This window comes from Anticarsia gemmatalis, chromosome 27 (assembly GCF_050436995.1).
Source record: "Anticarsia gemmatalis isolate Benzon Research Colony breed Stoneville strain chromosome 27, ilAntGemm2 primary, whole genome shotgun sequence".
In the NCBI taxonomy this organism is placed as follows: domain Eukaryota; kingdom Metazoa; phylum Arthropoda; class Insecta; order Lepidoptera; family Erebidae; genus Anticarsia; species Anticarsia gemmatalis.
The window spans coordinates 942,668-968,504 of NC_134771.1; the positions used below are offsets into that span (position 1 = coordinate 942,668).

Genomic DNA, 25,837 nt, shown 5'->3' on the forward strand with positions numbered 1-25,837 from the left:
TTTAATTAGTCCAGTAACGATAAGATAAAAATAAAAATACGTGAAAACTCGGGTACCGTTCCCAGAAAGAATCCAGGAACTATTAAAAGAAAAATTGAAATATCTTTATTTAAAAAATATGCTACCTAACCAAATAGAAAAGGGCACTGCAATTTTGGTAGAAAAATTATATTTATCGAAGCAGCACTCGATTTGACGTTTGACAGCAAACAAATGGTAGAAAAAAATTCCTTTACGTCAGTCACCCCGAAAATGGCGAGAAGTGTATCACGTTAATTTCATTTTAGCTTTTCTTATTAGAATCTGAGTATTATTTCACAACGAAAATTATTTGCTCAGTTATCTAAAATCGTGAATATAATTTTAGTGTTTGCCAATTTAACACAACACTCTACTGGTGAGTATTAACAATTAATTTGAACGAAAAAGTGAAATTTCATAGTCGACTTCGGATGCGTATTTATTCAATTAATTTGAATAATAAAGAGAGATCTCGTCTCTGATCGCTGTGATACTATTTCGGTCTGTTTATCTGCGTGAAGATATATGTATTCAGTTCTTTTTCACTCTGAAATGAATGAAAAAAGACTTTGTTCGCAGCCAGTGGTTTACATAAAAGGTTGCGTGATAAAATTTAAGTATTAATCAGTACGTAGTGAACATGAGAACAGACTAACGTGCAGGAAAATATAGTGTTCCGCCGGCGAATATTATCACGTAAGTTATTAATACGAGAAATAGGTCGTATTTGTTGATAAATAATACTTAAAAGTACAGTTTAGTGACCCAGTATCGTCATGCGGAAGTTCATGACATACTTTCTTTCACATAGCATAGACAATGTCGAGCTTAATTCTTTTTTAATGTGATCAAAGGAAACTCGAAAAGAAAGTGATTAAAAATTTGTATTTTTGGTATTTTTAGAAAGTTTTGTTTACAAAACAAAGTTATTTTTGGTCTACTTATCCATAGCAGAATTAGAAAAATGTGTGTCAATGATTATATAGGAATATCAGTGTCTAAATATTAAATAAATCTGTTTAAAATGCTCTTAACATACATACAAACATAAAATTACATTTTATACCAAAGGGACTAGGCAGGGACTGAATAATACCACTGATTCCAATGTCTACATTTGGCTCATTCAAATTTAAGAAAAGAAATTAAGTTATTGTCATTCTGACTTGTTCTAATGGTGAAGGATAACATTGTGAGTTGGGAGCCCCTCCATAATTCTGGCAAGAGATTTGCCCGGCAATGGGACAGTGATGATTTAAATTTAACATTATTATATGACCCTTTATAAGAAACATGTGTAAAAGCTCTAAATACAATTACCTAAATTCAAGGAAATGTTTTGGTTATAATTTTTAATTTATTTTCTTTATAAAACAGATATCTGTTATCATAGTTGTACAAATGTGTAAAAAGTGTTACACAGTGATAAAAAGTAAACATACATTATTTTCCTTAAATGTTCCTACAACATTTTACAAATAATTATAAACTATTATAATTTTACTTGATCATACACATACATAAAATCTCACTTTGTTTCCATAGAAATAGGCTGAGACCAGACACTATTTGCTACCTTGAAAACATATTATGCTTCACATCCATAGTAGGGGGTAAGACGATTGCAGTTTACCAGCCAAATATTCTAATATTAATTAATTATAGAAGACCAATAGTACTTTGCCCTTCCTAGATTCGAACCTGTGACCTCATGATCACAGCTCAGATACACTACAGACCAGGCTACAGGAGCAGTTACATTAATATAGAGTCATATTCATATTTTGTAGTGTAAGAGTCAAAATACCATATTACCTAACAAACAAGTCAGATGTACTAAAAATAAGAAACAGAAGCTATTAGCTTCTATTTATATCTCGTGTTAATACTGTCTGAAACATTCAAGGTGGAATCTTTGACCTTTGCTATGTCATGGTGTTAATTTGACAGTTTGGGTTTGTTTCAATATCGTTTCTGTAGTTAGAATGGCGCTTCTATAAAGATATCTTTAGTTCAGAAGTCCTCTCTGGGAATATTCTTCTATGGGAAAGAGGTGTGGTTTTATTTGTGCTCAAAAACTGTTGATAATCAGTAAACAACATACATATATAATATCATGCTTGTTTTACCAGAAGGCGTAGGCTAGCTAGATGTATAAAATGCACGGTTAGATGCTAAGTCATGCCTTTCTGGAGACATCTATACCAATATTATAGAGCTGAAGAGTTTGTTTGTTTGAAAGCGCTAATCTCAGGAACTATGGGTCCGAATCGAAAATTTTTTCACTGTTAGATAGCCCATTTATCGAGGAAGGCTATAGGCGTAATCATCACGCTACGACTAATAGGAGCAGAATACCAGTAAAAAATGTTACAAAAACGGGAAAAATGTCAAAGATACCTAGAATAATGTATTTTTCTCGATCACTAGTTTTTTTTTTATTATTGCATGCAAAACCTGACGCATTTATATTAAAAAAAGCGCAATATTAAAACGACACGTGTATTTGAAATAATTGTCGCATTTATATTTAGATACTAATAATTCTATATCGTATTATAATTTGTATGCTAATAATTATATGTCCTATTATTTATGGATAGCATTGTGTAATAATTACCGAAAAGCATTTAAATCTTAATTCATTACTAATGGTTCTTTTGTTAATTACCTGTCTATATTACACCCTAATTATCTAAAATTTAAGCTTCAAGTTAGGAGAAACTGAAATAAAATTATTCAGCGAAAAAATTACATACTCATACATAGTATCACGCCTTTTTATACTCGATGGTGTAGGCAGAGGTGTATGAAATGATACGGGAGGCAAGCTTATTGCCATTTACCAGACATGTAACCAAAATACGGGCTACTATTGAAAATTGTGTAATACAATTTTCTATTTAAAAGACAACTCCCGCACAAACATACAAACAACGGACACAAAGCACAACCAGACCCGAAACAATTATTTGTGGATCGCACAAATAATTGTTCCGTGTGGGAATCGAACCCGAACGACCTCCCGACGCAGAGGAATTGGCGTGGTGACCTAAACCACTGCGCCACGGAGGCAGTCGAAATAAAAATTAGAACTTCGCCCGACCTGGAAATTGTACCCAATAGTACTCAATTTTCACATTGCATCTCGTTATAACGTCTGTCCGTACTTTATCTAATTTCACAAATTAATTCGATTCGTGCATTTCATTTCAGTCAGCTTGCGACCACGGCCTGTGCAACCAGTGCCGAAACGTCAAGCAAAACAAGGTAAATGCACGATTTTGTTTTTGGTAAATGGGGCTAACATAGTTAATGGCGAAAACGTGACCATAAGACACACACCTGCTTACACCTTTGGGTATAACAAGCGTAATCATCATCGCTTAGTCTTTCTAACAAACTATGTTGGAGTCGGCTCCCAGTCTCACAGGATGTGTATTTTACATGGAGCGACTGTCTATCTGACCTCCACAACCCATTTACCTGGGTTATAACACGATACCCTTCGTTAAGACTGGTTGTCAGACTTTCAAGCTTTTGACTACTGTTAACGACTGTCAAAGATCTTCGAAAATAACAGCCGAGACCCACAATTAAACGTGATCCGAAACACGGAGGAACTCGATATGTATAATATGGTCACCCATCCACAGAACAACCTCGGCAAGTGTAGCTTAACCTCAGAGATCGAGCCGCGCGGCTGTTGTTAACTAAGCCACGAGCTCCTCTCGGGTATAACAGGCGTGATGTTCAAAATAAAAAACGTCTGCGCAGTCCTTGAAGATGAGAGTGCCGTCTTGAATTCATAATTGCGTGTAGTTAGTCACCTTAATGCAATTGTTAGTGTGACAAGATAAATTGTTTAATATATTTCAATATTATGACGTTAAACACGTGTAAATAATAATAATATGACCTCTGTGGCGCAGTGGTTAAGGTGGTCGCCACACCACTATCGGTATGTTAGGGTTCGATTCTCACACAGAACAAAAAAAATATTTTGATTTGGGTCTGGTTGTACTTTGTGTCTATCGTTTGTATGTTTGTAAAAGTCCCCGCGACACAAGAGTAATTCTTAGTGCAGAAGTGAGGAGTGCCACGTTTTGTGACGTCATACACTTCATACAAAAATGAAATTACAAAACTCTCAGATGAAATTAAACTCCAGCCATTATAAACGTGCGAACTACGTTATAATCAAAATAATCATACGACTATGACAATGTGTAATTATGATAAAATTACGTGAGGCAATTCGCACTTTTGTAAAGGTCTATCCCACTAGTGATATATTTTTGATGCTAGTTGTGTCGTTGCAGAAAAATCATGGGACTAATGGAATAGACGGAAGAGAATCCCACTAGTCCCATTGAATTGTCCACTCACTAGAAAATTTGGGATAAAATAGTGTCAGTAGTCTCGTGGAACCGTTTGCCCGACTAACCCCGGGTTTCTGAGGTACATTTAACGGTAGTTTATCCATTCAATACCGTTACAACTCATACATAAAAAACGCTATTGAATAGATAAACTACCGCTAAATGTACCTCAGAAACCGAGGGGAAGTGCTTATTCAAAATATAATTTTGACATTGACATATTATTAAGCACAGTAAAAAAAACAGATCTGACGTATTTTTAGATGTTGCCATACTAAAAATAGGCCAATGTCGTGGTAGAAAATAAACAGCCTCGAACCTTTCTGGTAGGTATTCTTTAGATATTATTTATAAATGTATTTCCTTTGCTATTTTAAATGATAATAGTTCTTTTGTGGAGTATAACGTCATAGATTTTATCTAAAATCTAGGTTTGATCGTGAGATGACTTATCTTTTACTAGCTATTGTTATATTACTGACTGCCTCTGTGGCGTGATTGGTAGTGTATCCGCAAATCATTAGGCCTCAGATACGATTCCCGGGCAAAGTACTATTGGCCGTTTCTAATTTATATCAGAATACTTTAATAGTAGTCCGGAGTTTGGTAACGAGCCCGGTAAATGGCAATAAGCTCGCCCCCTATTACATAAGATAAACATTGTAAATGGCGAAACATTTCATATACCTCTTTCTAAACCCTCGGGAATAACTGGCGTATCTATACTAATATTATAATCTATACTAATATTATAAAGCTGAAGAGTTTGTTTGTTTGTTTGAACGCGCTAATCTCAGGAACTACTGGCCCAATTTGAAAAATTCTTTCAGTGTTAGATAGTCTATTTATCGAGGAAGGCTATAGGCTATATAACATCACGCTACGGCCATTAGGAGTGGAGTAGCAACAAAAAATGTTACAAAAACGGGGAAAATTATGACAAATTCTCTCTTCGGTGACGCAAGCGAAGTTGCGCGGGTCAGCTAGTGTTTTATATTCCTAAGTATATTAAAGATTAAAGATGTTTTTAACACTTAAATGGATAGGTTAATAATAATAATTAATAGCAGTTTTTCTAAAGATACTATAAAAGGGTCGCATGTCCAAATCGAAGGACGGGCAAACAAACGTATCATATATATAGGTATTTCAACTCTTGAATAAAAACCGCAATATTACAAAACAGCTATATCTATGTATGTTGTACAAATATCTGTTTGTTTGTCACGCGTGGCCCTTGTCCGACCGTTACGTTTGCTCACCTATTGGCCCAGTATTGCTAGAGCAAATAATACGGTGAGTAAACTGGGTAATATGGTGGATGGAGGGTACTATGCCCTTTTAGTAGGGCAGAAATAGATATTATACTAAGGGTTGATTTAGAAATAAGTGTTAGATAAGCTATCTGCTGGATAGTGACGGGAAATGTATGAATACAAGTGTCAAAATTACTTCTGACAATAATACAGAAGTAATTAAATTGAGAGATGAAAGTCGATGGAATTTTACAAATTGGTCACGAAGTACAACCAGACCCGAAACAACAATTTGTGGATCGCACAAGTAATTGTTCCATGTGGGTATTGAACCCACTACACACTAGTAAAAACCTTAACCACTGCGCCACGGAGGCAGTATTATTTATAATGTTTTACACATAACATACGCCATTTTCCAATGGTGTCGGCAGATACCATATACTGACACTTGTTACGATCATTTAAGAACTTATTGTTGGTTTTGCTCACAATTTCGTTTGTGTGAAAATATTTCCCGGGGTAAAAAGTATCTTATATGTTAATTAGGGTTACAAACTGTCTGTGTATTAAAATTTCATCAACATTCGTGCAGTTATTTTAACAAACGTCCATCCAAAGGACAATTATAAAGTAGTCTATGTTTAACACCAAATTTTCGACTGTCCCCAACAAAAATTTATTAAAATCGATTCCAAAAAGGAATGAAAATGTCGAACAAGTATTTTCTTCACCATACAAGTGAGACTTGGCTAAGAAAGTTGTGTAGAAAGTGAATAGAATTACAATTAGTAGAGATCGTTAGGCGTTTGATAAGTAGGTACAAGGGCTCATAGCAGAAACTTAAGGTCCTGTCGATAAACAGACTTACCCTCTTATTCATAAAAATATATAAAGTTATGAAAGGCTAACAAAGAGTTTTGTTTCTTTCACTCCTTAGCGAAATGAAAAAGAGAAATCATATTTTAGTAGTGTTTTAACTAAAATAGGTTTATAGTGTGTTTATGAATAAGAGTGTAAAGATATACATATTATCAGGAACTCGTGGCTAAGTAACAAAAGCAGCGCGGATCGTTCTCTCAGGTTAAACTACGCTTGCCGAGGTTGGTCAATAGATGGGTGACCATATTATACATTCCCAGTTCCTCCGTGTTTCGAAAGGAAAGTTAAATGGCGGGTCCCGGTTGTCATTTTTAAAGATCTTTGATAGAGATTACCAGTAGACAGACACTTGACAAAGTCTGACAACCAGTCTTACCGAGGCGGGTTATAACTGGGTAGTCGCTCCATGTAAAATACTTGTATTTATATGCATCCGATGAGACTAGAAGCTGATTCCAACATAGTTGGAAGAAGGTTAGGCTGATTATGAGAACTACTAACTGTTCAAATTCCACTTGTTTAGCTATCTGATACTTATTCAGAAGAAGTGAACCAAGGGCTAATCATATAAAATTATTCTAAATAAATCAAATCAGAATAATATACGACGCACATTTCTAATTATCTCCGAAAATGATTTAAAAACGAGGTTTGTGGGTTACAAATCAAATACTCGATATTCGTTCTACAAGGTCAAGAAAGCGAAGAAATCATCAACTTATATACGATTTTAGATCTTATTGTAAATATATAAGGTGTCTATTTACTTGTAGTTAACTTGCTATACTAGTTTTTTATAGAAATAAGCTCGTTTTTTTGCATTATTTAGTTGTGACGGTGATATATGTGGTATAGTTGTGAGCATTTATATGTAAATGAGGCGGTCATAGCCAGTTGCGTTGACAGTATACGATCAGTGTGTTGAGACACCGCGGTCATTCTTTAGATGGGTGGCCGCATAGTAGTATTTGTACTGAGCGTCTTCGTGATTTGGAGAGCAAGTAAAAAGTCGGTCCCGGTTGATGTCTACTAAGATAACAGTTGTTAAGCCACGTCAAAGGCCTCTCGGGCGGCTTGAACAACTTTGACATTAGGTTGACTACTAACCACACGACAAAAAATTAAGTATGCCTATTGCCAAATTACTTTAAACCAGTTGCATTCGCGGGTCGATAAACGATAGAAGTAAGAAACTAACATGCATCAAACATCGCTTGATTTCGACGGCCTCCGTGGCGCAGTGATTATGGTGGTCATCACGCCACTACCAGTGCGTCGGGAGGTCGTGGGTTCGTTTCCCACACGGAGCAATTGTTTGTGCGATCCACAAATAGTTATATCGTGTCTGGTTGTGCTTTGTATCCGTTGTTTGTATGTTTGTAAAAGTCCCCGCGGCACAAGAGCATTCTAAGTACGGGAGTTGTCTTTTAAGAAGTAATAATAATTTGCGGGTCGACGAAACGATTTGAGAAGGAAGAAACTATCTATTTATAAAATGTTTGCATCAAACATCGCTTGAGAAATAGATAATATTTCTGAGTTAGCTTTTATGCACACGACTGTACCTATATCCTTAATTTGACCGCTAGAAACTACAAGCAGTGTTGCTAGCTCTAAAATTAGACATCCGGTCATAGATACATAACCTACACTTTTTTAAAAACATGTACCTTTTCGAATAACTATCTGTATAAAGTAACGGTTAAAAAAAACATAGTTTTTAAAGCTATGTTGTCTTGAATACGCATTTAGCTAGAGTGGGGGACCCAAGACCTAACTTCTTCCTCATTCCAAAAAGAGACCCTAGTCCAGCAGATAAATTAATTCAAATATTGAAATAATATTTCTAAAGGGCATGCTAAGTCCCCAACCCGTTCTCTAACTGCGATGAACTCAAGGCTTTACCCCTCCATCGTTCGGGAACAGACCCTTACCCAAAAGTGTTATATTTATGGGTTAAAATAAATTATCTCGTTCCAGTGGAATTCCAACTATCATTGTTCAAAATTTCACCAAAAAGTGTACAGTAGTTTATGCCTAAAGATTAGACAGATAAAATTACTTTCGCATTTACTAAAATAGCCCAAACCTACGGTAAAACAAATTTATCAAAAAATATACAGTTATCAAATAAATTGTATATTTTTAAACGGAATAAACTCACTGGCATATAATATGAAACTGGTTTGAGTATTGAGTCAGTAACACAAGGCTATGAGGTAGCTTTCTTTAATGCTCGACCATTTTTGGACAAACTTTAAGGAAACGAAAGGCTTTCCGGGTACGATCAACTTTTAAAATAACTATCGTATCATTGTTCTGAGGCGCTCGTGGCTTATTTAACAAGAGCCGCGTGGATAGGTCTCTGAGGTTAAGCTACACTTGCCTAGGTTGTTCTGTGGATGGGTGACCATCTTATACATTTCGAGTTCCTCCGTGTTTAGCAAGCACTTGGCCTAAGTATGGATTGGCGTCAAAAATATTTGTTTTTTTTAACTAATTTTCTATTTATAATATAAGTTTCTAAAAGTAATTTTACATTTGTTTTACATATTTCAAGGTTAACCAATTATGAAAATGACATTTTATAATTCTAAATAATGTTTTACTAATGGAAGGCCTTAATGAAAATTCATTATATTTTTGTTTATATTACAAAATATATTTTCATTCGAATACTATTTTATACTATTTTTTGTTTCTGCGTTTTAAAATCCCCAATTACAACGTAAAATATAGTATCCTACTAATATTATAAATGCGTAAGTTTGTGAAGATATATGTATGTTTTTTTTTCTCTTTCACGCAAAAACTATTAAATAAGTTTTGATGTGATATCGCCCACACAGTCTGTAACTTTTCTAAACCATTGAAGTTTTTACACATCCCGTATTAACCCCTTAAAATATATTTTACATACTAGTAACTTTTACAAGTTATGTGTGTATCAGAAATAATGATCACTTTATTATAACGGTGAAGGAAAACATCGTGATGAATCCTTGCATGCCTGAGAGTTGTTTAACACAGTTCTTGAAGGGATGTAAAGTCCCCGCACTTGGTCAGCGTAGTGGACTCAAGGCGTAACCCCTCCCTCATTCCGGGAGGAGACCCTTGCCCAGCAGTAATGCCTTAAGTCCACCACGCTGGCCAACTGCTGATTACTAACTTGAATGTTGATTCGAGGCTTATGTCTCTTTCATTTTGAGAAATAGGTGAAATCAGGCTACAGTTATTTATAACTAGCTGACCCGCGCAACTTCGCTTGCGTCACATAAGAGAGTCATAATTATCCCCGTTTTTGTAACATTTTTCACTGGTTCTCTACTCCTATTGGCTGTAGCGCGATGATATATAGCCTATAGCCTTCCTCGATAGATGAGCTATCTAACACTGAAATATTTTTTTCAAATCGGACCAGTAGTTCCTGAGATTAGCGCGTTCAAACAAACAAACAATCAAACTCTTCAGCTTTATAATATTAGTATAGATATAAATTTGTCATTCTAAATCATTATATCTCTTGGAAATAGAATGATGTATTCCTAAAAACCTACATTTAAATTGTGACGATAGTTTATCTAATCTATCAATTCAAATGATGCAACAATGATTTATTATTTACTCATCTTATATTTGATAGATTTTATCAAATTTAAATTGTGGCTCTGTGGCGCGGTCGGTAGTGTATCTGAATGAATCATGAAGTTTGTGGTTTGATTCCCGGTCCGGGTCTCGTCTAATTTATATTAGAATTTTTCTTAATAGTAGAAACAGTAGTTTTGAATGTTCTGATAGAACGATTTTACAAGTTATCGAGAAGATTTGGTTAATAAAGTTCTTTAAAACGCCTTTGGTTCATTAATCGTATGGTTATTGGTCAACCTAGTGTCAAAGCTGTTCAAGCTACCCAAAGGCCTTTGGCATGGCTTAACGACTGTTATCTTAATAGACAACAACCGGGACCGAATTTTTATCTGCCCTCCGAAGCACGGAGACGCTCAGCTTTAATACCACTAAGCGACTACCCATCTAAAGAATGTCCGCGCTAGGGTTGCTTAACTGTAAATCATATACGCAGCTCTAATACCACTATGTGGCTACCCATCTAAAGAATGTCCACACTAAGGTTGCTTAACCGTAAATCGTTTACGTAGCTCTAATACCACTATATAGCTACCCATCTAAAGAATATCCGCGCTAGGGTTGCTTAACTATAAATCGTTTCGTTAGAGCAATTATAAGCAATGCATCATACGCCACTACACAATACAAGCTATTACGACTAGTTCAAGCTAAATGTTGGATTAGTGCCAATTTCCTTTGATAATTGAAATGGTTCTCGTAACTCAGTTAATGGCTGCCGTAATACAAATGCTTATTATTTAAGGCAGTGGTTCCCAACCGGTGGTCCGTGGAAGTCAAAATGTGGTCCGCCAATGACTTTAAAATTTAAAATTTTCTGGATGATCAATAATACACTTTATCTTTATTATACTAATATAGTGGTCCCTGCTAACAAGAATAATATAAAAAGTGGTCCCGGACTAAGAAAAGGTTGGGAGCCCCTGGTTTAAGGTGAAAGATCATAAAACTTGGTATAAATCTGTTCTCAGAGTGAGTTTTTAAATGTACTTACATACATAATATCACGACTGTTGTACCCGAAGGTGTAGGTAGACGTGCTTTTCTCGTATTTGATCATGTTACGATCGTGTTTGTCTTGCAAGATAATTTTGTTGTTACTGTAGTTTTCTTGACATTCCGTTCCGACACAGGTCCATCCATCATGGTGGCAAGCTGAAATTAAATAATATTGTAAAATTAAAAAAATACTTGCAAGTTAGTAACAATGGTAGGTACCAAAAGTTATACGTAGTATTTACATCAAAATTATATTTTAATGCAAAAGCATTTGAAGGCGAACTTATTTGCATTACGTTAGTGTAAATGTATATTATTTATTTTTTATTATTTTAAAAATATTTATACATAGTAATAGTAAAAAAGTTGCATGGCATATAAATCTTAAAACAGTGCTTTAAATAAAGCAAAATTTAACCTGCGCTTTTCGTCTTATTCTACGAGAGGACGCGAATCCTGAAAAACGTTACTAATAGGTATTATCCCTTTACGAGTCGGAGGATCTCCTCCAAACTTTTCCGTTAATCTTTATTCCTAACCATTTCCTTCGAAACCTTCAGCTAAAAATGTACTTTCTATCTAAAATGCTCTTTCTGTTGATTCCAGATATCAGCTGTAAAGCAGCTAAGCAGTAGAAAAAATGAAAGTCTGGGGCGCCCACGGAGAATTCTGTGCGAGACATCAATGGGAGGTCATCGTCGCTACATTAGCACTTTTAGCCTGCGCGGCTAGTGTCGAACGAAATGGGCCCGGGAACAGGTCGGAGCACTGCGCCGGCTGGGCTCGAGCCTGCCCAGGGCTTGAGGCAGAATACCAAGCCGCCGACGCGGTTATCATGACGTTTGTCCGCTGCGCCGCTCTCCTATACGCGTACTACCAGATTTCGAACTTACACAAAATCGCTTCAAAGTACCTCCTAATCATTGCCGGGGTGTTTTCCACGTTCGCAAGCTTCATTTTCACTTCTGCGGTCGCTAGCTTGTTTTTTAATGAACTAGCTAGTATAAAGGACGCCCCGTTTTTGTTTTTGTTAGTCGCTGATGTGGCTAGGGGGGCAAGGATGGCCAAAGCAGGCTGGTCTGCGGGCGAAGACCAAGGGAAAAGAGTGGGAAGAGCTTTAGCATTGCTCGGACCTACGGCAACTTTGGATACTTTTCTTGCAGTACTTTTGGTCGGAGTGGGAGCATTGTCTGGGGTCCCCAGACTAGAGCACATGTGTACTTTCGCCTGCCTAGCTTTACTAGTAGACTATTTAGTCTTTGTCACATTCTACCCGGCCTGTTTATCCCTGGTTGCCGATTTCGCGTCAGGAAGGAAAGAAATGGCTCCCGATAGCCCGTTTTCTGAAGCAGATTTGAAGCCTAATCCAGTAGTTCAAAGGGTCAAAATGATTATGGCAGCCGGCTTGCTTTGTGTTCATTTGACTAGCAGATGGCCATGGAGCGCAGACAGCGGCATTTCCGAGGGCCCTACAGACACTATGACCCCAACAACTAACGAGAATGTTCTTCTCCATTCATACGTCAAATGGTTCTCAGTCTCAGCTGATTATATTGTCATAGCAACATTACTATGTGCGTTAATAATCAAATTCATGTTCTTTGAAGAACATAGGAACTGGGTTATAGATATGAACGATATGACTGTGAAAGAGGTTGTACAGGAGACGAAACCGAAATGGTCTGTTGGTGATGATTCAAGTTCCGAAGTGTCTACGCAGACAGAGGGAGGTTTAGAAGAAAATGAATGGCCTACGCTGTCACCTAGTTCTTCACTAGCTAGGTTAAACTGTAAGAAACGACCAATGGCCGAATGCCTAGAGATTTATAGATCAGAAGGCGCTTGCACATCTCTGAGTGATGAAGAAGTGATTATGCTCGTCGAACAATCACATATACCATTGCATCGACTAGAATCTGTATTAGGCGATCCTCTCCGAGGTGTAAAACTTCGCAGAAAAGTAGTCGGAAACCGTTTCCACACCGATGTAGCGATAAACCAACTGCCTTATTTAAATTACGATTATTCTAAAGTGTTGAACGCGTGTTGCGAGAATGTTATCGGCTATGTTGGCGTGCCTGTGGGTTACGCGGGACCGTTGGTTGTTGATGGGAAACCTTATATGATACCTATGGCTACTACTGAAGGTGCCCTGGTTGCGTCAACCAACCGAGGAGCGAAGGCAATCGGGTCTAGGGGCGTAACTAGTGTTGTAGAAGATGTTGGGATGACTCGAGCGCCCGCTGTCAAGCTGCCCAACGTCGTACGAGCCCACGAATGCCGCCAGTGGATAGACAATAAAGAAAACTATGCCTTAATAAAAGAAGCGTTTGATTCAACATCTCGCTTTGCCCGTTTACAAGAAATTCATATTGGTGTAGATGGAGCTACCTTATATCTAAGATTTAGAGCAACGACAGGAGACGCTATGGGCATGAATATGGTATCAAAAGGCGCAGAAAATGCACTAAAACTACTGAAAAACTACTTCCCAGATATGGAAGTAATTAGCTTATCTGGTAATTACTGTTCGGATAAAAAAGCAGCGGCAATCAACTGGGTTAAAGGGAGAGGAAAGAGGGTAGTTTGCGAAACGACGATCACGAGCGAAAATCTGAGGACTATTTTCAAAACTGACTCCAGAACTTTGGCTAGATGTAACAAGATTAAAAATCTGTCTGGATCTGCTCTCGCTGGGTCAATAGGGGGCAATAACGCTCATGCAGCTAATATGGTTACAGCTATTTTTATAGCAACAGGGCAAGACCCAGCGCAGAATGTCACTAGCTCAAACTGTTCGACAAATATGGAAATTTGCGGTGAAAATGGAGAAGATCTATACGTAACTTGTACTATGCCTTCATTGGAAGTAGGGACAGTCGGTGGGGGGACAATTTTGACGGGTCAGGGGGCCTGTTTAGAGATCTTGGGGGTCAAAGGCGCTGGGGTCCGACCGGCAGAAAACTCAGCTAGACTCGCCTCACTGATTTGTGCGACTGTCTTAGCTGGGGAATTGAGTTTGATGGCCGCTTTAGTCAATTCGGACTTGGTTAAGTCTCACATGAGACACAATAGGTCTGCGGTGAATGTCCAAAATGATATGAATATTACATTGAAAGTGCCTACGTTATAACGGATGGTTGAATCTCATTGGCCTAGAGTCTAGGGAGCTATGGAAGAACATGTTAATAGACCTTCAAAAGACCCTTTTTACAGCATTTTTGACCATGACGTATGGAGTTTATGTTATCATTATGCTACCAGTGAGTTTTAGTCATAGGTTCAATTCCCGTGCAAAACCTTTTTAATGCATCAGAAATATACTTACCTTATACTAGTTGACTTTATTAATATTTTATAATGAATAAGAGAGGCAAAACATGGTCTATTAACATGTCTTTTCCCTATAGCTACTGGTTGTTGAAAATGTCGCAAATAATTGAATAAATGTATGAAAATTGTCACAAAAGAATTATTTGCGATTAAAATTGTTTTTAAATTAGGCTACGAATTGTCAATAATGTTATTTGTTAATAGAATTTGTTTAAAATTTATTTAACAAACATACAAATCACTGTTATAGATCATATCGGTGATGTCTTGCAAAAATGTCAGGTGCTACTCGTAACCGGCGGTCCTGTATGACAACATGTATGTATGTGAATGAGGCAAGGGAAGTTTGTAAGGATTGTACCAAGTGGTGTCCGCTGGTCTGTGCCTACCTATATAGGAAGGCGTGATTTTATATACTGCCGAAAAGCATACCTTTAAGGGTAGTAAATATGTATTTGTACATAAAATTGTGTTAAATGGAAATAGAATCCGCAACGCGTAGTGTTCCATGCTAATGGAAAAAGCAGAAAAGAATGTATGTATGTTAGTCATATTTGTAAGGAGACCTATATTATATCTAACATCACGCTACGACCTGCCTACAAAAGCGAAGTAGTCACTATAAAGCACAATGGAAAAAAAGTGTAATTTTTTTTGACATTTTAAACAAATTCTATTGACAAAAACTAAAATAATTATATGGCCTTATTCTCGAAATATCCGTTAAATATTGATATGTTAATATTTTTAATTGAAATATATCGAATTGTTATTTTTGTGTAAGTAGTCTTCATGTAACTACTTGTGCTGCCATCTATGTTACTTAAATAGAAACAACAGTATTTTTATTACACCTATTCTTTTACGCATTTTGTTTTAATATCTTGTTTTAAAAACAATATTTTTATTGAATATTATCAGAAAAATAAATGTATAGCAAACAGATATTAATGTTAGTCTAAATAACTAATATTAGTTAAAAATTTTCATGTCTTACTTTTTTCAATTACAAAGTAAAGAAAAAAAACATTTTAATATTGTTTCTAAAAGAAGATATTTAAGAAAAGCGATTTAAATGTTATTTATATGAAACAGTTCATGTTTATTATCTATTATTATACGGTAATTAATGCAATTATGTATTTTTCCATATTTTATGCTTGGCGTTTCAATGAAAATTGACAAGCTTTGGCGCCAGCTAATATTGCAATATTGCCGTCTCAATTTAAAAAATATATGAAATTACTATTAATTATAGAAGATCCATTTGAACAATTACAACTTAAGTGATTATACGGATAATATATGTTTAATTTTACACCTATGACTAATAGTTATCATAACTGACAGTTAAGTAGCTGATAGCTTAACCGAAATGTTAAAGTACTTTTTTATTTGACAGTCAAATTAATAAGGAAAATTATAGTCTATCTAACATCACGCTAAGCAATGTCAAAGACCTTCGGGCGGCTTGAACAACTTTGACACTAGGTTGACCACTAACCATACGATAAGAAGAAGATCACGCTACGACCTAGCGAAACGGAGTAATCACTATAAACGAAATATGACATAGTTTTGTCATTATTTAAATTGTATAATAAGAATTTATCAGTTAAACTAACTACTTCTTATCTGCCAGTTAAATACTGTCGTTATAACCAAGTTATTCCAAATAATTATGTTTAATTATAGTTCTTTTGTATTATTCGATAGAAATTCTTTAGTTATATAGTTTTCCTATAGGAAGTGCAGATTATTATATTATTATGGGTTTTTTGCTGAATGAGGTCTAGAATAGAAGTAAATAAATTCAGTGGAAATTTGATTTAAATAAGTAAAACTATAAATAATGATCACTTGTTATAATGGTGAAGGAAAACATCGTGATGAAACGTTGCATGTCTTACCCCTGGTTTCTGAGGTACATTTAGAGGTAGTTTATCTATTCAGAGTTTAAGCTCATATTAAAATGTCAGAATAGATAAACTACCGCTAAATGTGCCTCAGAAACCACAGTTTTTGATGGAATGCAAAGTTTTAACCACGCACTTAACCAGCGTGGTGGACTCAAGGCACTACTTTAGTGGAAAATCCTTATCCAGCAGTGGGACAGTAATGGGTTAAATATAAATTAATTAAAGTTGCCTATTTTTGATAGTTTCCTTCACCGTTAGAACAAGTGATAATTATTTCTAATACACACATCACATGGAAAAGTGATTGCTTTAAGACCTTTATCGTGTGAAAAACGAATGTGCTTGCATAAATCAAATTTTCGCCGAAATTTCTAACTACAAGTTAAAATGTACTTATTATTATTCATATTGTATTGGATGCCAGTCTTTTTTTGAGAATGTGGCTAGTGTGACGATGTAATGTACACGTTGAATAAAACGCAGTGTCTACTGTTAAGTTTCTAACAATTCGATGTTTGTATCGAGTTTCAAGTAATATAGCCTTGTAATTTATATTGTGGTTTTATTTTCACCCCTTTTTAGGTTTTTATTGCTATTATTGAAAATGAGTTGAGGCTATTTTCTCTGAAAATTTTAAGGTCGGGATGAGAAGGACAAAATTTCATGTCATATGAAAACATGCAAAATAAAAAATATACATATAACACTATTAAAATACTGAAAAGTGAAAATATTCGCAGGAACAAATATTTGGTGAACTAATCATCTCCAAAAAGATATTCCGATACCGGGAATCGAACCCGAGCCTCCTGGGTGAGAGCCAGGTATCCTAGCCACTAGACCATATCGGATCGTGGTGAAGAAGCAAATAAGTCAGTTCAGTTTCTATAAAGAAATAAAAAATATTAAAATATTTTTTTTATTATTAGTTGATCGTGTGAGCAGAAGTCTTTTATTATTATTTGTTCGATTCTAGATAATGAGACCCTGATTTACATTACCAGTTACCACATACCTGTACAAGTGTTGACTACAACAAAAATGTAATATCACAATTTTTATTTTCTTCCTATATTACGCAACCCAGCAATTTAATTTAAATGAAAGAGAAACGCGGTAAAGGACGCCCTAGGAAGACAAATCATAACGGTGATGTGAGGCGCGTGCGAGGGTATTGCACACAAAGTTAAGCTAAAATGAGTCATAAAAATCGTAACATAAATGTCAAAATCACACGAGCAAGTCCAAGAAACGCCGGCGTGATAACCTCAGTGCCCTTGATAGGTATTGAATGAACAAAAACAGACAGACTGAAAAAAAATGAGGGAGACTTTTGTCCCACATTGGCGTTATACCTACATAGGCTTACAAAAAAATAGTAACAAGTACATAAGTGGGTACCTAGTAGGTATATAGGTAGGTATGTATGCGTAATCCGTGTTAATTAGTTTCCAAAACAAAACCGTTCGTGATTGTAAGTGTCTAATGATTTGGATAAACTAAATCATGCGATTGTTCTTGAATGATCAACTATTATTATTGAACCAATTAGTACCTACCTACAATAAATAATTAGTGTGTAGGTATTAAGTATCAAATATAGAGCATGCGAGGCACGCACTTGTTGAAAATTATTGCTGATTTTAATCCTTTTGTTGTAATCAATATGAAGTCGATTATGCCTGCAAATGTTTTTAACAAGTGAGGAATATTTTCAACACTATCTTAATTGACAACAATCAATATCCAATGAATAAAATAAAATATTTTTCCTGATAAAGCAATGAGGTATATACTTACCGAATCACTGTAGTTATTACTTTGTGCTTTCAAGTATCCAATCTCGCAGACTTGCAGACAATCTTGTAGGCGATTTAAGACCATTTCTTGTTGTTAGATTTACTTATCTTATTGCGATCAATATATTGTGTATGTTGTTTATCATTTTATAACAAACCAACCAAGTTTAAAAATTTGAAATGTCGGCGTCGGTATAAAAAGTAGTTTGTGGCGGGTAACTCACTATCTACCTACCAATCAAATCAGCTACTCTTTAATTAAATGTCAAAAGATAAAACCTTTTTTATTACAAATGTTAAATGTAATGACGTCACTAGTGGCTTCCGTAGCGAGAAATCAGTGCTTAATTCTGTAATCTTTCTTATTTAATACATAATATTACAATGAAAGAGTTTAAGATTTAAAATGTTTGTTTATTTAATTAAGAGCGTATGTACATTTTATAAACACATCTTATACCTATATAAAAATGGACCGTCAATTGTAGATTTTACAATTATTTTGGCGGTTCATTTTTATGATTCATGTCAGTGATTCAAATGAAAAAACAAACTCAAAGCAAATTCGTGAGTTGCACGAGTTAGTAGATTTTTGTATTTATTTATTAATCACCGCGGTAAACTACCTCATTGAGCCCGTAAGTAAATAAATATCTAACCTACCTTTTATAGTTAAAGCCTTCCTCCTAACGATCTAACCATATTATCATTATTATAATAATAAGTGTTTCTGTGCCAGTCAAACTTCTAAATCATCAGGTTTAGATATGCGACACTTTCGGTTCATGGTCATCGATCAGCTACTGCTTTGGCCTAATTTCATCTTTTCGTTTATCTAAGCGGCCTGCTTATTTTCTTTGTAGATTGTTGTTTGGTTATCAGGTCGTTAACCTCTGGTCAGGTCAATGCTCTCAATTTCTAAATTGTATTAGGTTCATTGATTTATAGCCTACTTGACTTCTGATTAACCTTGTTATTGTCTGTCATATTATAATGATCTTGTATTCATAATAATCATCTCGTATATATGCAGACAATGTGTATGAGAATGTTTTACACATGGGTAATAAAAGGTACATGAGTTTTGTGTATTCAGTGTTTGTGTTTCTAGGTGTGCAGGGTAAAATAGAAAGACTTTGTTATTATTCTGTCTCATTTTTATTTAAAAATCAGTATTTACAGTTTGAGAAAATCACGAACATAATATTTACAAGGGGGTGGAGCGAGCCCCGCGCGGCGGTCAGTGATGCGCGGGCCCGTTGCGCTGCAGCCACGCGCGGAACCGCTCCCGGCGCAGTGCGGACAGCCGCGCCTGACTGCGGCGCGCCGCGGCCAGCGCGCCCGGCTGGTACAGCTGCAGCGGCCGGAAGGCCAGCAGGCGGCAGCGGAGCGAGGCGCCCAGCGACACCTCGCTGTTGTCGTGCAGGCGCGGGGGCTTGCGCCGGGCGTGCGGCGCGGCGGGCGCGGGCTGCGCCAGCGCCGTGGCGTTGTGCGTGTATCCGCCGGCGCGGGGCCGCGCGTTCCGCAGCAGGAACACGGGCCGGGCGGCGAGCGCCTGGCGCATGGCGGGGCGCGCGTAGCGCTCGCGGTACAGCGACCAGGCGGCGAGGCGCGCCACGGCGTCGCCCTCGGGCTCCAGGCGCGGCTCGCCGGGCGCGTGCAGCAGGTCGATGGCCAGGCGGCAGTGCGACACGCGCACCAGGAACGTGGCGTGCTCGCGGCGCAGCAGGCGCGTGGCGCGGCGCACGTAGGCCTGCGGGCCGCGCATGCCGCGCGTGGCCATCTCCACGCAGCGCGAGGACCAGGGCTCGGCCACGCAGTGCTGCAGCTGGCGCACGGCGATGGACACGAGCTTGTCGAGCGTGTAGGCGGGGTAGGCCTTGATGCCGAACATCTCGCGCGCGGCGTCCTCGTAGGCGGGCGGGTCCATGTTGCCGTCCAGCACGGCGCGCACCAGCTCCAGCAGCACGTCGTAGTACTGCGCGGGGGACGCCACGTCGCACGGCAGGTTGGACGGCTTCAGGCGCAGCGCGTGCGCCACGGGCGGCCGCGCGGGCCGCTCCTGCTCGGCGGCGCCTAGTGCTAGCGCGGCCCGGCGCGCCGCGGCCAGGCGCTGGCACAGGGCGCCGTGCACGCGGAAGAACAGGTACCACGACGACGTGCACACGAACCTGCCCTCCTGCATGGTAACAACACAACATTAGTACGATACGTCACACACAAACAACACGTACACAAGTATACTACTATCAATATAGGACAACTTACATTAGGCGGATGATCTCGTAGTTCGTCATCAGGCTCGGCAGGGTCGCTCTTCAGCTCAGACTTGACAGACACCTCTTCGTTACTACTACTTCGCTTCACACTGTTGCCGCACGAACTCACCGGCTCTGTAACCAACAATAACGGCATTATTACACGAACTTCAGTAACGTAAATATGTATATTTGTTAAAGAGACTTCAGTAGGAAGGCAGCATGCATGTATCACCACAAAAATTCTGTTAAAGGCACATCGCATGATTTATCATCATTAAATAATACTAATCTAGAAACTAGTTACTGTTAAGACTAAAATATGTCAACATTATAACTAAATGGTTTGATTCATTTTAAAATCCGTGTGTGGAGGTCCGATAGACAGTTGGTCCATGTAAAATACTGGTATTCAGCTGCAACCGGTGAGACTGGAAGCCGACCCCAATATAGTTTGAAGAAAGGCTAGACTGATTGAGTACGCGCCAAAGTGATTTACTTGTACTAAAAGTAATTAATCAGTTATTTATTTACCTTTCGCATCAGTATTATTATTGTTCTTCGGTTTGTTCTCCTTATTCTTATTGTTCTTCCCGCTTTTATCTGACGCATTGTCGGATTCTGATGACTGGAAACAACAAACAATGTATTATTAGTAATTAAATATATAATCTGTGAGCTATTTGGTACTTATTTCTTGACTCTACAGAAAATAATGTAGCACTCTTTGTTTTATAATTCTTTGAAAATGCATATTTTCTAAATTGCCAATTGTATTTGAAAAGTTCCACATGGGTCTGATAGAATACCAGTGGCGAAGGCTCCCTATAACCCGATTCCTACCGGCTTTACCTTCGGAACCCTCCTAAAAAATGCGTCACATAAATGTGTATTATTCTAAAAAAAAGATCATTTATTTAAATTGAATTCTATATTTATTACGACATTCATCAATATTTTCAATACGACTAATTAAAAATAAATAAATGAATAAACGCCTGTTCTATTTGTCATTGCAAAAGTTGCATACCAAAAATTGCCGTCAAACAACTCGACGGCGCGCGCAGGAATCGCGTAAAGCGAAAAAGATGTCGATGACGTCACGCGGACGTACTTTTCTATGGCGCGTTTTACCGGCGAGGTAACCCGGAATTCATCGGCTTATTGGGCGACTAGTAGGTACGACAGGCGCAGCGGCGCGGGCGGCGCGGCAACTAGCTAATGTGTGAGTGAGATGCAATGATATTTAATGAAAGAGAGACAATGAATGCAATTGTTGTGATGACATTTATGATTTTAGATTTAGTTTTGTTTTCATTTTGCGCGCTATTTTAGGTTATTTTGGATTATTATGTTTATTATATTTGGATGAGTTAAATTGTGTTAAATTATCTAAGAATGTTATTATTTTGTGTAAAATCGTGGTTATTGTGTGAATGTACTGGTCGTATCTTACGTGTATTTGTAAGTATTTCTTTCATTGTTATTGTTTGTGTATTGCGATCATGGACAACAAGTAGGTAGAAGAAGGAGCAATAAATATTGTTAAATTTGTTATGAATCAGTAAATTAATGTTGTAGAGTGTAGACATTGTTTTCAAAATGCTCCTAGTGCCAACATGTACTTATCTATCAAAATAAATAATACAGAATACAAAGGACATGATAAGTATTTTAAACATTCCCTTAAGTTATTCTCTACGATATAACTTTATAAATTTATCAATGGCTTATTGGTACCTAGCTGTAAAGTGTTTTTATTATTTCTCAGATTGTTTCTAGTAGGTAGCATTTGGAGTCAATCAAAGTTGTTTTTAAATACCTACTAAGACACTTACCTATAAACACGAAATTAGAAGTAATAGGATAGAATCATTCCTCATTAATAATTTCGGTCATAGGTAGGTACTTAGTTCTTACCTAAGTACTATGAAAGTAGTTCGGTAGATCGGATCGCAATACAACGATTTATTCTGTTAACATACGTTTAATGGTCAACCTAGTGTCAAATTTGTTCAAGCCGCCATCGCGTCGGTCACCCACCTATGGAATGACCGCACCGAGAGTTGCTTAACTTTAGCTTAAGCAGTTTTAGCTCCGGCTTCCCTTTTAACAAAACTCACCCTTCGCCACTGTAGAATACTATAAGCTATCTAATATGACACTATTATCTACAGAAACGGAGTAATGATCTTTTTTAAATGCTTCTATTCATATTAGCAATTTTTTTACAGAGACATCAGTAGGAAGGCAGCATGCATGTATCACCACAGACAATCTGTCAAAAGGCACATCGCATGATTTATCATCATTGTCTCACAATAAGATTATTATCGCCACTAGCACAAAATGTATAAGATGTTTAAAAGTTGCGATAATGTTAATAAGTTTTATATATTATTATATAATTTACCTCTTGTTTCTCTCGTTTGACGTCGTTATTGTCGTCGAGCGTGACGTCAGCCGTCGTACTGTGCGGACTTACAGCCTCTTCTTTCTCCTCTGTAGAGTACAAAACAATAATAAAAATGTTGTTCACGTGAGATCTATATGGTGCTACAAATCGAATCGACAAACCAATTTCAATAACCACTAGTGGTAAGATTAAATATAAAGTTATACAAACAGGACTTTAACTAATTTATTGTAGGTAATGTTAGATTTTATATTTTGTTCAGTTTGTTACCAAGTGCATAATTCTAAATACTTATTTGTCTTTTCGGTAACACTTGCTAACTGGAAATGTACAGTATACATAAATAACTGACTTTTGCCCGCGACTTTGACCGCGTGGTGACTTAGGACAGAATTTCAGGCCGATCCGTCCAATGGTTTGGGCTGTGCTTTGATAGACGACTATGTCAGTCAGTCACCTTTGAGAATATATTTAGAAGTAATACTAACCATCATCTCTCTCATCATCAGACAGAGGTTGTCGTGGATGCGCGAACAGGTCCGGCAAGAACTGCCGCAGCAGCTGCTTGATGCGACGTTTCTCCGCTTTCTGTATGGCCGTCTGCCGCCGCGCGTGGTGGATGAGCAGTTCCGCCGTGTCGCGGAGGATTTTTATTGCTGGAAAGGAAATATATTGTTATTATGGTCTAGTTATTTATAATATTGGTTACTTGATTATAAATTCTAGACATTTCGAGCATGCTTCACGCAATTTTTTATGAGAGGTATTCCACAAAAACCCACTTTTGAGATGGAATTTATAACAAATACGATTAATAATGACTTTTTTAAGCGCCTATTAAGTTCAACTTGTAACCAATCGTTTATTTAATCTTCAAATTGTTTTTTTATTGTTATAAACACTATCATTTATATAATAAGTTGTAAAATCTATCGAGTAAATTACATATTTATTTGATTTGATTTTTGATTTGGTGGACTCAAGGCCTAACCCCTCCCTCATTACGGGAGGAGACCCTTGCCCAGCAGTGGGACATTAATGGGTTAAATTTATTTTATTTTGATTTGATTTTTGTTGTTTCAATATTAGAAAGCTTGCAACCCATATAGAAAAATAGTCGAAACATGAAATGAAATCACTGTACATACAAAGTAAGTTTTTAATCAGACTTATCATGGAATAAATAAAGGCAGCACGCAACAAAGTAATACAGGATATCCTCGTGAAGCGAAAATATTATTTCCATAGGTCGTCGTACTGAAATAGGAAAGGAACACTTCAATTAATGAAATTGTCTGAAAACGTATCCGATTGAAATTACTTTAGAATCCGGAAAATATTTTGTTTTTGTTTGATAATAACTACATTTATATTCCAAGGATTCTTAGTCTTAATTCATTATAAGCACCATGTTTTGACTTACAGGAGTATTTTTTTTTTCAGTTATTATCATGGAGGAAAACTATGTATCAAATTGTAAACTTTTTAAACAGACAACCAAGTGCGGTCCTTTTGGGGTTATTTCAGTGTCATCAAAGTCGTCAAAGTATGGTTCATCAAATCTTCATATTTTTATTGCAATATTCTCAATAGTAGATATGTAACGTGCCCGGTATATGACAATAATCTCGCCCCCTATTACATGGGACTAACATTGTTAATAGCGAAACATGGGTGTATTTCATACACCTCTGTCTACAAAACAAAGCATCGTTTCTGTTCTTGACATTGACCATACAAGGTCGAAATAATAAAATATAGTACGCAGTATATCTGACATTTAAATGAAGGTCTTAAAGCTGTTTGACTAGATATTGGGTCATGATTGAATTTACCATTTATTTATGCACGATTTTTGATTGGTTACGATAATAAAAAACTTGTTTTACAAACTATTGTTTGGTATTTGGTCTGTATAATATTTTGAGCAACTTCTCATGTTACTAAATAATACTTAATTGAATATTTTTATAGTTAGAATGTACACCCTGTACTAGGAATAGCGTACAGGGTTATATTAAAAATTATTAGTTTTATGTAAAAGCATTAGTCTTATCAAGTCTCTCAATGCTTTAACGTCAAAACTGTTTAGCAGTTTAGTCGTAGGTTAGGTTAATTTGAAGGGGTTTGAAAACCCAGGATCAGACATATGCTACTTTTGTCTACTTTTATTTGTCAAAAATCCATCTTTCGCGCGCGAGTCAGCTTTAACTATTAAGTATTCTAAAATTCTTATAATTATAGATACTACATGAGCGGAACCTTGTTGAGAGCTGGAGTCTGAGCTAGGTTCGAAACCTGTGTGACATTGTGTGAAGTGAAATCATTCTGTATATTATGTCCAATATCTCCGCAAAACGAGCCTAACTAAAGAAAACCCAGAACGGACGGTAGCGTCTGCTTATAAAGAAGAATATCGAATAGTGAAAACCTAGGACTAATGATAGTTTCTTCATATAAAGAAGAATATAATAATATGTCGTACCTTCCTGCCGGCTCTGCATGTTATAATCAACAACGATGTGCGGGCCGGTCCTCCGGGCTGCGTACGCGCTCTCCACCTCGTTGAACAGCGTCTTCGAGCGCATCGCCTTCAGATCGTTTTGTTTGAAGTTGATGCCTTGATGGTCGAGGGATTTCAGGTAGTATTTCTCGTTCTGCTCGCGCCATTGCTTGTTGAAACCCTGGGGAGGTGAATTGGTGAATTAGTTACGACGTTATAAAGAATATACTTGATTTATTATTTCATGTTTAGAAGCGGGGACTCTTACATACATAAAAACTGATATACAATACAACCAGAACTGATATATTTAATTTATGAATCTTACAAACACTAAGGTTGGAATCGAACCCAAAACCTTCTGGCATAGGTGTTTCAATCTATTAAACTATTTAGGTAAAGACTGCTTTTGAATGAAATAGTT

General features: G+C 37.0%; 2 protein-coding genes and 1 non-coding gene across 15 annotated transcripts in view; 1 reads left to right on the forward strand and 2 right to left on the reverse strand.

The window, feature by feature from the left end:
- Window positions 1-225: 225 nt before the first annotated feature.
- On the forward strand, window positions 226-16,989 carry Hmgcr (HMG coenzyme A reductase). Of its 2 annotated transcripts, XM_076132065.1 has the most exons (3): window positions 226-397; window positions 3,238-3,291; window positions 11,792-16,989. In XM_076132065.1, the coding sequence occupies exon 3, from the start codon at window positions 11,826-11,828 to the stop codon at window positions 14,316-14,318; it is 2,493 nt and encodes an 830-aa protein (XP_075988180.1). In that variant the 5' UTR covers window positions 226-397; window positions 3,238-3,291; window positions 11,792-11,825; the 3' UTR covers window positions 14,319-16,989. The 2 variants fall into 2 exon arrangements, with proteins under 2 accessions (XP_075988180.1, XP_075988181.1); XM_076132066.1 differs by lacking the exon at window positions 3,238-3,291.
- A 227-nt stretch (window positions 16,990-17,216) lies between these two features.
- Window positions 17,217-17,288, reverse strand: TRNAE-CUC (transfer RNA glutamic acid (anticodon CUC)). Its single transcript has one exon. It is a non-coding gene; the product is annotated as a tRNA-Glu (tRNA).
- A 2,083-nt stretch (window positions 17,289-19,371) lies between these two features.
- Sin3A (SIN3 transcription regulator family member A) overlaps window positions 19,372-25,837 on the reverse strand; it is a 50,312-nt gene continuing 43,846 nt past the window's right edge. For all 12 annotated transcript variants that reach the window (XM_076132073.1, XM_076132074.1, XM_076132079.1 and 9 more), the window contains 6 exons: window positions 25,396-25,594; window positions 23,399-23,566; window positions 22,908-22,996; window positions 21,029-21,122; window positions 20,505-20,629; window positions 19,372-20,415 (listed from right to left, as the gene is read on the reverse strand). In XM_076132073.1, coding sequence (XP_075988188.1) covers window positions 19,477-20,415; window positions 20,505-20,629; window positions 21,029-21,122; window positions 22,908-22,996; window positions 23,399-23,566; window positions 25,396-25,594 — 1,614 coding nt within the window. In that variant the 3' untranslated portion in view covers window positions 19,372-19,476. The remainder of the gene's footprint in view (window positions 20,416-20,504; window positions 20,630-21,028; window positions 21,123-22,907; window positions 22,997-23,398; window positions 23,567-25,395; window positions 25,595-25,837) is intronic.